This window comes from Pogoniulus pusillus, unplaced genomic scaffold, assembly GCF_015220805.1.
Source record: "Pogoniulus pusillus isolate bPogPus1 unplaced genomic scaffold, bPogPus1.pri scaffold_64_arrow_ctg1, whole genome shotgun sequence".
In the NCBI taxonomy this organism is placed as follows: domain Eukaryota; kingdom Metazoa; phylum Chordata; class Aves; order Piciformes; family Lybiidae; genus Pogoniulus; species Pogoniulus pusillus.
Genome location: NW_026974714.1, coordinates 123,843 through 135,882, shown reverse-complemented (window position 1 = coordinate 135,882; position 12,040 = coordinate 123,843). Strand labels below are relative to the sequence as shown.

Genomic DNA, 12,040 nt, shown 5'->3' with positions numbered 1-12,040 from the left:
CAGCAGCCAGGGACAAGCTCCTCGTGCATGCCAGCCCCTCTTTTCTCCGCCACATAGAGGGGAGAGAGCACACTGGGAGATGAGCTGTGCTGTCTTGGCTACCTCCTTCTGCTCAGCTGTCACAGGGTTGGAAAAGAGACATTTAGAGCCCAGGTAAGAAGGGTGAAATAACGAGAGCTGCTGTAATTACCCCGAGGCCAGGTCAGAGCCATCAGAGCCATCCAGCAGGTGCTGTGTTGAGAGGACAGGACTGAGCAGTTCCTCCTCTCTCTAAAGGCTGCAAACGTTTCCTGTCTAATCAGTAACACAAGCTGGGGAGGAGCTGCCACGAGCCAGAGGAGCTGATGGCTTCATCAGGGTGGCAACAGCTCTGCCTTTGACGTGTGAGCAATTGACTGTGGCTTTGGGAGTTTGGGTTTTTCTTCATGCTGTCTTCCATGCAGTCACCTTCAGGCCTGTTCTGGTCTTGTTTCAGGCTGTGCTGAGGCAGAGCACAATGCTGGTACTGCGGACAGCCCCCAGCTGCTGCTCTGGCAATCAAGACAAATGTAAAGCCAATCACTGCAGGCTCCAGCAGCTTTTACTCTTGTGAGTGGCTCTGAGCGAAGAACTTGAGGCAGCTGAGTCCTCGTGGCTGGATGGTTGGGTTGTGCCTGGTGAATGTGGGGCAGGCTGTGGATGGAGACTGCCTGGACTTCAGCAAAGCCTTTGCCACCGTCTGCCACAAGCAGCTCCTGGCCAAGCTGGCAGCTCCTGGCTTGGACAGCTTCACTCTGTCTCTGGGTCAAGAACTGTCTGGAAGGCAGGGCCCAGGGAGTGGTGGTGAATGGTGCCACATGCAGTTGGCAGCTGGCACTGGTGGTGTCCCCCCAGGAATCAGTGCTGGGCCCAGTACTGTTCAGTATCTTTTTTGATGATCTGGACGAGGGGATTGAGTCCAGCATCAGTAAGTTTGCAGAGGACAGCAAGCTAGGAGCAGGTGTTGATCCGTAGGAGGGTAGCAGAGCCCTGCAGAGGGACCTGGCCAGGCTGGATGGGTGGGCAGAGGCCAATGGGATGGGACTGAACCAGGCCAAGTGCACAGGGTTCTGTGCTTCGGCCACAGCAACCCCAAGCAGCTACAGGCTGGGGACAGAGTGTCTGAGAGCAGCCAGGAAGAAAGGGAGCTGGGGGTATTGGTAGAGAGTAGCTGCAGATGAGGCAGCAGTGTGCCCAGGTGGCCAAGAGAGCCAGTGGCATCCTGGGCTGGCTCAGGAACAGTGTGGCCAACAGGACGAGGGAGGTTCTTCTGCCCCTGTGCTCAGCACTGCTCAGGCCACCCCTTGAGTGCTGTGTCCAGTTCTGGGCCCCTCAATTCAAGAGAGATGTTGAGGTGCTGGAAGGTGCCCAGAGAAGGGTGACAAAGGTGGGGAGGTGCCTGGAGCACAGACCCTCTGAGGGGAGGCTGAGGGAGCTGGGGGTGTGCAGCCTGGAGAAGAGGAGGCTCAGGGGTGAGCTCATTGCTGTCTACAACTACCTGAAGGGAGGCTGTAGCCAGGTGGGGTTGGTCTCTTCTCCCAGGCAGGCAGCAACAGATCAAGGGGACACAGCCTCAAGCTGTGCCAGGGGAGGTCTAGGCTGGATGTTAGGAGGAAGTTGTGATTGGCATTGGAATGGGCTGCCCAGGGAGGTGGTGGAGTGGCCGTGCCTGGAGGTGTTCAAGAAAAGACTGGCTGGGGCACTTAGTGCCATGGTCTGGTTGACTGGAAAGGGCTGGGTGCTAGGTTGGACTGGCTGAGCTTGGAGGTCTCTTGCAACCTGGTTGATTCCAGGGTTCTATGAACAGCAAGAACTGCTGGAAAACTGAAGCAAAGAGTTCCTCCTGTCTGCCCACCGTCAGAGTGGCTCTTCCTGCATGGGGAAAGCACAGAGGTGAGCAGCAGAGCTGCAAGAGAACTGCTGCAAGATGGAAAGCAGGTGGGAAAGCAACCCTTGTGCAAGGGCGTTCAGATTGTCACTGACTGCAGCCCTCTGTAAAAATAGGCTTCAGCAAAAGCTCTGTGGCATTTGCATGGCTGTGAGGTCTGTCAGAGTGCAGGGCACAGAGGGGTTTGTGTCCTGTCTTGCTGTGCTGGACTGTAGCTTGCACTGAAATTGCATCTCTAGAAACAGGTAAGCTCTTGGCTGCACAAGTGAGGTGCCCAGAGCGCAGGAGAAGCTGAGGCTCCCTCTGCAGTGGTATTTCAGTGGCGCTCCACTGCTTGCAGTGTAACTGCAGTCTGGGTGCCTGTTCCTTCCCTAGCGGACAGGCCTGAGCTCACAGCTGCACCCCTCACCCCACAGCAGACCTGGGCAGTGCCTGGGGAGGCCCAGCAGAAGCTCCTGGCACCCCTGGCTGCACCCATGGCAGTGTGGCAGACGGAGCGCCGCTTGCCCCAAGACCACAAGCAGCACCATGCTGGAGAGAAAAGGGAGCTCTGCCCTTGCAGAGGAGCTGCTGTGCTGCACAGGTGGCCAAGAGCCCAAAGCACCCCTCCAGGGAGTGCAGAGTGCCAGCTGTGAAGAGCCAGGCCACTGCCAGGGCTGTCCAGATCAAGTGCCAGTGCCATCTTTATTTGCATCAGCACCAACTCCACAAGAAACCAATCCCCGCTCTGGGCTGCGCATCCAGGCTTGCACTCAGCCTGCTGCTAAGGCTGGACAGTTCCCCTCTGCTCAGCAGCCTGCAGGCCACGGGGCCCTGCCCTTGGTCTAGCTCTGCTCTGGGCACTTCCCTGCCTCTCTCCACACCAACTGCTCACTGTCAGACAGGCTCCTGCCTCTCCACACCCAGCACCCTGCGTGCTTAGCAGGATGTGCAAAGGGTCACAGCTGGAGTCCAGCCTTGGAGAAGGTGTTGGACCTTGCAGCCAAGTAAGGCCCTGACTGAGAGCAATGCCCACCCAAGGGACTTCAAGAGCAAACCTAAACCAGGGGTGTCCTTCATAGCAAATTCCAATGTCTGCTCAGTAAAACTTCCACACCTTTAACATAGTTTGTATTTGCTTTATTTGACTATGCCAAAAAACAACTTTCCCCCCCCCCCCCCAAACAGTGAGTCTGCAACTAGGTTGATGCAGGTCTGCTCAGCACCACTGACAACATCACTGCAGCACAGCAGCCATTCATGTGTTTAGACAGAAAGAATAAATAACCTAGAGCTAAGCCACTCAAGGATCAGAAACACCTTTTTGTCCAAAGGTTGCCAAATCTAGCCCAGAATATGCCCAACTGCCTCGTAGCAGAGCGCAACACGCCGCAGCCATCCCGTTCCTTACGCCGGGGTCAGAGAGTGGCAGGGCCTGTGGTTCAGAGCCACCTCTCCTGCAGAGCAGGCACCATCGAGAGGTCTCCACCTGTCTGTGTTCCTTCAGAACAAGAATGCTGAGCCTGGCAGTAAGGGCATAACCTCACAGCCGCAGGAACCACTCCGCAGCGAGAGGACATCAGCTCCTGCTGCCAGCTGCTGCTGCTGCTTGGCTGCCTGCTTCCGCCTGGCACTGCTCAGGGCCTCCCTGATGGAGCCTTCTCGTTTTAGGAGGTGGTGAAAGGGGAGACAAACTTCTCACTCTCCTCTTGAGTGCTCTCCTCTGCAGTCCTTGCGCAGGGTGGGCAGGTGGCGGCTGTGCCTCAGCAGGCTGCTCGCTGCCTCTTGCTCTCCCTTCCTCTCTGCCCTGTGCTTCTGCCTGCACGGAGCTCATCTCTCCTGCCTGAGCAGCAGCAAGAGCAGAGGCAGGGATCGTTGTGAGGGAAGCTCAGAAGAAAACCCCGACAAATCCCCCTGCTTTGGCCTCCATTTGCAGTGCAGCTCTCAAGGCTTTTCCGTTGGCAAATGCTGCCCAAGCTCCCCAGCTGGACTGGCCTTGCTCCAGGCCTGGCACAGCTCTGCTGCCCTGACAGCAGCACCAAGTGATGCTGGCAGTCACCAGGACACCTAAGGACTGCCCCACAGAAGCTGAGCCCCACCAGAGCAGGGTCCCCACCTGTCCTACTCACCAGCTGTGCTCCAGCCTGCTCCAGCTCGGACAGCTTCTGCCGAAGCTCCAGCACCTGCTTCTCCTTCACAAGCAGTTGCTGCCTCAGCAGCTGCTCCTGGCTCGGCGCCTGGGGCATTGCAGCAGCAGCTGCAGCAGAGGCACCAGAGGTGGCAGAGGGAGCTGCACTGGACTCCTCTGGCTGCAAACAGAACAAAACCTCTTACGCTGCAACTCGTGATGGAGTTAGGGAACCAGGGAACTCTTTGGGCTGCAAAGAGCCCCCAGGGCAGCAAGCCCAACCCTCAGCCTAACACCTGTGGCCATGGAGCAGCCAGCAAACTGACCCAGGCAGCTGCAGGCTGAGGACTGCCAGGGCTGCCAGAAGCACTCCCGTCTGCAGGCAGAGGTCTCACTGGCCAAGCAGGATCCAGTGCCTGCACTCTGACATCCAGTGCATGCAGCTCCTCCAGAGGGAAAATCCTGTGCCATGTCGAGCGCAGGAGGAACAAACTCTGCCGAGTGTCTCTGTCCACCTGAAACACCAAAAGAGCCCCAGGGCTCCTTCAGCTCACTCCAGCAGTGCCTGAAGCTCTGCTGGCAGCAGGAAGGTTTCCTTTCTTTCCTGTCTCTCTCAGCACTTGGCCATTCGCACAGCCTGGCCTGGCTCTGCAGCCTGTAGCAGCAGTGCAGCTCACACCCCCGCGCCCCTGGCATCAGACAGAGAGGCTCAGCTCTGCAACTGCTCTTCCCAGGCCCTTGCCAGGCTCTACCACTCTCCATCAGCACCCGAGGAGCACTTCCTGACCCCTTGCCCATGACCAAATTCTCCTCTCCCTTGCCCGGTTTCCCTGGAGAAAGTACAGCGACAAAGCTCTTGCGAAGCCACAGCCTCTGGGCACAAGAACTGAGCCCAGGGCTTGGGCTCAGCTCTTCGGCCCCTGCAGGACTTTCTCCCACCACATGCCAGCCCAGGGCTGTTAGCCAGCATTACACCCACTCTGCTGCAGCAGCAGAGCCATCTGTGAGCCACAGGCCAAAGCTCCTCATAGGGTCAGTGCCCACTTTGTTTGCTCACACCAGCAGCAGGGACAATCTCCCACAGCCCAGAGCCAGGGCAGGGATTTAGCAAAGGCAACCAATGGGGATGGTTCAGCAGCCAAGAGCACCCAGCCCTGGGCACAGAGTTCATTCCCCAGGCACAGACTCTCTTCACCCAACTCCCCTGGCAGTGCAGAGACCTTCTGGAAGGCAGACACAAAGGTTTCCACCAGCTTTGGGCAAAGGCCTTCAGGTATTCTCCTCCCACGTTCTTGAGGATGGAATCCATCAGGTAGAGAGCAGGGAGCTTCTGTGCTGGGGGAGCCTGCAGGGAGGAGAAGAAAGGGAGAGGTTTAGCACAGCAGAGGCACAGCTGAAGAATTTTAAAGAGAGAGAGTGGCAGGCCCAGAGCCCTCTTTTGGGTTCCACTACAAACAGCAAGTCGCTGGCCTTGGGTTTCCTGCTGGTGCCAAAAGGCAATCTGGCAGAGGGCTGCTGAGCTCAGAGCAGAAGGGGACCCTGGAGCAGCCAAGGCTCTGTGCCAGGAGTCACTGCCACTGTGCCTCAGCCTGCGCAGCAGTCGGGCAGGGAAGCAGCAGAGCCTGGGAAGGAAGCTGCTGGCAGCCACGGCACAGGAAGGGGAGCTCAGCACTGCTCCCTGCTGCAGAGCTCAGCTCCTCAGGGCAGCACAGAGTCAGCAGTGCAGTGGGGCTGGACCGTTGAGGTTTTCTCTTGCAGGCAGAGCCAGCCCCTGGGACAGGCTTGCAGACAGCTCTGACACCGCAGAGCTCAGGGCAGGCTGGAAGCCACCCCTCAGCCACTGCTGCCCTGCTCTGCCCCGCTCTGCCCTCAGCACGACATCTCCCCAGCCCCTGCTAGCCCCCGAGGCCACCCCAGGCTGCTGTCCAGCTGCTCCCCCAGCAGCACAGGCAGCAGCAGCAGGCAGTGGAAGGTGCAAACCTTGGCCACTCGTGCTTCCACCAGGGACACGATGCTGCTGGCCAAGGCCACGTTCTGCTGTGCCAGGAGGGTCAGCCTGGCGATGGAGGATTTGCTGCTGCGTGTCAGGCCCTGCAGCTGTGCCCAGTAGTCCTGGCACACAGCTGCTGAGCCCTCTCTGCTGGGTGCTGGCGACCCAGCAGGCAGCTTTGGCAGGGTGGGGCTTCCACTGCACAGCTCTGGCTCCATCCCAAACAGGCTGTGGGCCACAGGGACTCCAGCCTCCTCCAGCCCAGGCGGCTTCTCCCCTGGCAGCAGCCCTGGGCCCTAGACAAAGGAAGAGGTTGATGGAGAAGTGCAGGAGCCAAGGGCATGGCAACCCTGCCCTGCCCAGCCCCTCCCTGGCACAGCAGGCAGAGGGGCAGCAGGTGCCAGCACCCGGGGGCGCTGGCCAAGAGCAGCCTTCAGGACTCACCTGGCCCATCCCTGCTGAGGACAGGGGCTCCTTGGTGACAGATTTCCTGTCCTCGCTGTGGACACCGCCAGTGCAGCCGGGCAGGCTGGAGGCAGCCTTGGCAGTGGGCCCCTGCCAGCTCCTCCTGGGGCTGGGCACCCTGGGGAAGGCAGAGAAGGGCTGGCGTTAAGTGCCAGGACTTGAGCCACTGCCAGAGATGCGCAGGAGAAAGAGGAGCCAGAAGCTGCAGGGGTGAGGTGGTCCTGGTGCAGAGTAAAGCCATGCCAAGGGGCTGGCCCTCTCCCTGCCACCCTCCTCTGAGCCAGGGCATGCAGAGGGCGTTGGGGCTACCTGGGCCAAGCTCTTTCCCGCAGGCAGCCCTGTGCTGCCAGCCCTGTCCCAGCTGCTGGCAGCAGGAGACAGAGGGGCAGCAGGCAGAGGCACTCTCACCTCTGGTAGAAGAGCAGGTAGGGCTGCTGCCCCAGGACCTCTTGGATGCCCGCGGGGCACACCCGCTCGTCGTTCATCAGGTACCACTGCCCACTGCTGGCCTGCAGGAGGAGCAGAGAGAAGGGGGCTGGGCTGTGCCCGGGGACCTTCGTGGCAGCAAGCACGGGCAGAGCTCCTCTGCCCAGAGCCCAGAGGAGGCCCAGGCCAGGCAAGGGGGCTCCGCCAGAGCGGCACCTCCACGCTTCCTGCGGCAGGGCACGGCCTGTGTCCCCCCCCACGCACCTCTGCTGAGCAGCCTCCTTGCTGTGCCCTCCAGGGACCCACCAGCACCCCTTAGCCCTGAGGGGTGCCACGACAGCAGCCTGGGCTCACCTTCACGTAGCAGTAGTAGTGCCCTGCGTGGCAGCTGTGCCCAGAGTGCACCAGCACCGCATAGAGGCTGTAGAGGACGGGGTCCCCGCGCGGCACAGACAGGTAGGGGCGGACGTTCAGCAGCATGGGGTACGCCACGGCCTGCAGGGAGAGGCTGGCTCAGGAGCCTGCACAGGCATGGCCTCAGTGCAGACAGAGCAGCTCAGCTGGCCTAGCAGTGCCACCTCCCAGGGGAAGGGCACGCACCCTCCCTGGGCAGAGGTGGTGCTGAGGAAGGTGGCCGGAGAAGCCAAACTGCCCCTGCACCGCAGAGCTGGGCAAGGGCTGCAGGACTGTGGCAGAGCTCAGGCTGGGCACAGGAGCCCTGCCAGCCTGCTCTGGGCAGCAGGAGCTTGAGCCAGGAGACAGCCTCAGCCCTGGCTTGCCAAGCACTCACCTTTGTGATCTTCCCTCCCCCAAAAGGGGCAAAGCGCTTCAGTGCCACTGTGAGGACGTTGGCAGCTTGGTGGATGCTGAAGCCTTTGCGGGCAGACACCTTCTGCTGGCACCTGCACAGGGAGAGCTCCAGCTCTGCAAGCTGTGCCACCACCCAGCTGCCTGCCAGCAGCACAGCCGGGCCCCTGGCGCCCGCAGCCCCGCACTCACCTGGCACACATGTAGGCATTCTCCCCGCACAGCAGCTCTGGCTGCACAAACTGCTCCAGCGCCTGCACCACGCTTGTGGCCTCCTGCAAGGGCAGAGCAGAGCTCAGGGCACCGGCGGCCTGCCCACGCCACAGCCCCGAGAGATCACGCAGAGCACGGGCACAGGGCCGCAGACCACAGCAAAGCCCTGAGTGCCACCAGCTGGGCACTGCCCAGCCCCACGAGGGGCGGCTGCAGGGCCCCCAGCAGCCACTGGCCTGCCAGGCAGAGAAGGCAGCGCAACAGCGGCAGCTGCTTCCCTCCCGCCCGTGCTGTGCCTTGGCACTGGCAGCTGCAGGAGCCCTGAGAGCAGCCATGGTGCAGCTGCAAGAGCAGCCCCAGCAGAGCAGAGCCCCTGCCCAGCCCTACCCCGATCTCCAGTGCCAGGTCCAGGTAAGGCTCGTAGGTGTCCGAGGTGTTCTGGCACTGCAAGCACAGCACTGCAAAAGAAAGAGCAGTGGCCACAGCCTGGCATGGCCTCTGCACGCACCCACCCCAGCACAGCCCAGCCCAGCCCAGCCCAGCCCAGGCGGCTGCAGGCTACCCCCTCTCTGCATCTGGGCTCTGGGACAGCAGCACCAGGGTTCACAGCCTGGCCAGGAGGAAAGCTGCCAACTCCACCGTGCCCTGGCACAGGCAGTGCTGCTAGGCAGCTGGCAGCAGGGGCGGCTTTGCTGCTGGCAGTGAAGTGGGGAGCCACAGCCAACAGATGTTTCCATGCCCACAGCAGGGCTCAGGGTCTGCAGGGACCACCAGAGCCAGCAGCTGCAGCTGGGGATGGTTTGCACACACTCAGCAGTGCTCCCAGAAGGGAGGCAGCCCTGAGAGCCACAGGCCCAGCAGCTGGCACCAGCACTCACCACGGGACCGCAGGGAACCCCCAAAGATCTGCTGGACCAGCGTTGGGGCCTGGCTCTGCCCATCCAGCCTAGGGACAGGAGCAGCAGGTCTCACACAGCCCCTCCACAGCAGCCTCCCCTCAGGGCCCCCTCTGCGTGTCCTCAGCACAGCTCCCCGGTGTGCTCTGGCCAGCAGACAGCTGCAGAGCTCCAGAGGCAGAGGGAAAAGCCAGGCTGCTCTGCCAGGGCCATCGCTCAAGGGTTGGCACCAGGCTCCCATGGGCACCTTCCTCCAGAAGGAGCAGAAGCTGCTGGCTGCAGCTCGGAGCTGGCCTTGGCAGAGGCAGCGCAGGGCCCAGAGGAAAGCTGCTCTCTCGCAGCCCCAGAGCTGGACCTGAGCCAGCTGCAGCCCTGGCTTCCTGGGCAGCTGGCACAGGAGCCAGAGCCAGAGCAGCCTCAGGACATGGGGACAGCACCACAGCTCTGCTGGGGCGCAGGGGCCAGCAGAAGGGAGAAGGTGGCCTGTGGCACAGAGGGGCAGAGAGCTGGGCCGTGCAATGAGGCCCCTGACAGCCAGTGCCTCCCCCTAGCAGTTCAGCCTGGGGGACACCTTCATCCCTCCCACGGGCACAGGGCACTGGTGAGGGCACAGGGCAGCAGGGCCCCACATACTGGGCACAGCCGTTCCCGCAGGCCTGCTGCATGGCGTCAATGGCGCAGCGCAGGAACTCGTGGGCATCCTCCTGCCTCCGGAGGCTGAAGTGCTGGGCAATGTCTGCAGGAGAGGCAGCCTCAGCAGCTGCTGCAACAGATGCAGCTCCTGCCCCAGCAAGCAGGGCTCCAGGCTCTGAGCCCCCTCAGCCCAACCCTGGGCTCAGGCCCACGCTGGCTGCGGGAGAAGCCCTCCCACAGCCCATGGAGCCCCCAGCCCCTGGCGGGCTCTGAGTCACCTCAGCAGAGCTCTCTGCCAAGGCCTGCCCCATCCCAAAGGGTCTGCTCCAGCAGCAGCCCCTGGGCCCCTGCATGGCTGCTGCAGGGCAGGGCAGAGCAGAGCAAGGCAGGGCAGAGCAGGGCATGGCTGGGCAAGGCAGGGCAGAGCAGGAGCAGGGCAAGGCAGGGCAGAGCAGGGCAAAGCAGGGCAAGGCAGGGCAAGGCAGGGCAAGACAGGGCAGAGCAGGAGCAGGGCAAGGCAGGGCAGAGCAGGGCAAAGCAGGGCAAGCCAGGGCAAGGCAGGGCAGAGCAGGGCAAAGCAGGGCAAGCCAGGGCAAGGCAGGGCAGAGCAGGGCAGCCACCCTTACTCTTGAGGTTCCGGATGATGGCCTCTGGCTTTATGGCCTGGCCGCTGCTGGCAAAGGCCTGCCCCACGTGGGTCTGCATAGTGCAGAGCATGCAGAAGCCTTCTCGGTGACCTGGAGCAGAAGAGCAGAGGACAGGAGGTCGGGGACAAGGCCAGGAGAGGTGGAAGCAGGACAGAGCACGGGAGGGATCTCTGCTCCCACACAGCTCCGCCACGCTCAGTGCTTCCCATGAGCTCTGTGCTGCAGCACAGCTCTGGGGCACCCTGGGTACACAGGGACCAACACACATCACCCTGCCAGATGCCATCCCACTCACAGCACCACTGCAACCCCCCAGAGGAGACAGCAGCCATGTGGATGGGAAGCAGGCCACAGGCACTCCCTGGAGGAGCCCAGAGGTTGGCCCGGAGGGCAGATGCCAGCAGAGCCCTGCAGACAGGGTTGTGAGCCCTGTGTGCTGCCCTTGGCCCCAACTCAGCAGCACTGCTAGGGCCAGGAGAACACAGCAACAGCCTCTGCTGGGGTCAGCAGGGAGCAGACAGGGCACAGCCCAACGCTCGCAGCCCCTGCCAGGGCCACGCGCACAGGTGCCGAGCACAGCGCGGGCAGCAGGGCGGGCAGGCGGCTCCTGCTGCCCACGGGCACTACCACCCCGGCACTGCCAGCCCAGCAGTGCCCCCCACTGAGCCCCACTCACAGCTGCGGCCGTGCTCCCCGCAGAGCAGGTAGCTGGCGAGCGGCGCCGTGTGGGTCAGGCACTGCAGCGTGGCGTTGAGGAAGCAGCTGCGCCCCAGGTTGCGCAGCCCAGCGCCCACCCCGCACAGCCGCGGCCACTGCATGCAGAGGCACCCCCCGGGCAAGGGCACCTGCTGGGGCACGGGCACCCCAATCTCTTGTGCTGCCTGGGCTTGGTCACTGCCTGCAGGGAGGGGAGAGGGGCGGTGAGTCACAGGGCTCAGGAGCACCAGCAGCCCCCTGGGCCCTCTCTGCCTCCCCTGCTTGCTGCTCGGCTCCTCCTCGGGGCTGCAGTGCTGCCTGCCAGCCTCGACCCAGGGCCTCAGCAGAGGCTGCTGCCCCCACGGCTGCTGCCCCTGGCATCAGAGGCCACCGCTGCCAGGCTCAGACCCTGCCTTCTGCTGCCACAGCTTGCTGGGCGAGGCAGGCAGGGGCCAGCCCAATGCCCTTCCTCACCCGGCTCCAGCCTGGTGACCCCTCCTTGCCCATCTCCAGCTTGCTGCTCCTTCCCTCACCCAGCTCCAGCCCAGTACCCCCTCCTCACCCAGCTCCATCCCAGTGCCCCCTCCTCACCCAGCTCCAGACACTGCCTCTTCGCTGCCAGCCCCAGCTCCTGCTCCAGCTTCTTCCCTCTCCGCATGCTGCGGCTGCACTCGGTGGCTTCGACTCAGCCGTCCCAGGCCACTCAGCTCCCTCCTCCTCCTCTTCCTCCTCCTCCTCCTTCTCCGGCTCCTGCTCCTCCTGCTCTTCTTCCTCCTTGCACTCTGTGTCAGCTGAGGCAGAGCTGCACCTGCTGGTTGGCAGCAGTGCCCGAGGTGGGCAGGACCTGCCAGGGCATGGCCCTTGGGCTCTGTGGTGTCCATCATGTGCTGGCAGCACGGCTGGGGGGGCCTGGCTCTGTCCTGCTCCAGGAACTCAGCAAACTCAACTCTGCCCCAGCGAGGCCACATCTGGAGGCCTGGAGTTGCCCATGGGCCAGCAGTGTGCCCTCATGGCCAAGCAGGCCAATGCTCTCCTGGGGGCATGAAGAGAGGGGGGCCTGCACCCCTCTGCTGTGCTCTAGGCAGGCCACAGCTGGAATCCTGCCTCTGCTTCTGGGCTCCCCAGCTCAGGAGAGATTGGGAACTGCTGGAGAGAGTCCAGGGTGGGTTTGGAAGATGCTGAGGGGCTTGGAGCAGCTCTGTGAGGAGCAAAGGCTGAGAGCCCTGGGGCTGAGAGCCTGCGGAAGAGCAGCCC

General features: G+C 62.6%; 1 protein-coding gene across 1 annotated transcript; it reads right to left on the bottom strand.

The window, feature by feature from the left end:
• Positions 1–1,875: 1,875 nt before the first annotated feature.
• On the bottom strand, positions 1,876–11,444 carry LOC135174452 (ubiquitin carboxyl-terminal hydrolase 36-like). Its single transcript, XM_064141722.1, has 15 exons — positions 11,378–11,444; positions 10,767–10,988; positions 10,070–10,180; positions 9,444–9,546; positions 8,793–8,860; positions 8,302–8,372; positions 7,894–7,976; positions 7,685–7,796; positions 7,249–7,389; positions 6,877–6,977; positions 6,448–6,586; positions 5,994–6,299; positions 5,302–5,358; positions 4,015–4,194; positions 1,876–1,890 (listed from the first exon to the last, which is right to left on the bottom strand). The coding sequence occupies exons 1-15, from the start codon at positions 11,442–11,444 to the stop codon at positions 1,876–1,878; spliced, it is 1,776 nt and encodes a 591-aa protein (XP_063997792.1).
• Positions 11,445–12,040: the final 596 nt, after the last annotated feature.

Bases quoted from the DNA above. Each gene is read 5' to 3' on its own strand.
- LOC135174452 (XM_064141722.1), bottom strand. From the start codon at position 11,444: ATGCGGAGAGGGAAGAAGCTGGAGCAGGAGCTGGGGCTGGCAGCGAAG. The intron at 7,977-8,301 runs GTAGGGCTGGGC...CTGCCCTTGCAG, and splicing joins ACCTGGCACTGGAGATCGGG to GAGGCCACAAGCGTGGTGCA. The intron at 5,359-5,993 runs GTTTGCACCTTC...TCCTCCCTGCAG, and splicing joins TGGAAGCACGAGTGGCCAAG to GCTCCCCCAGCACAGAAGCT.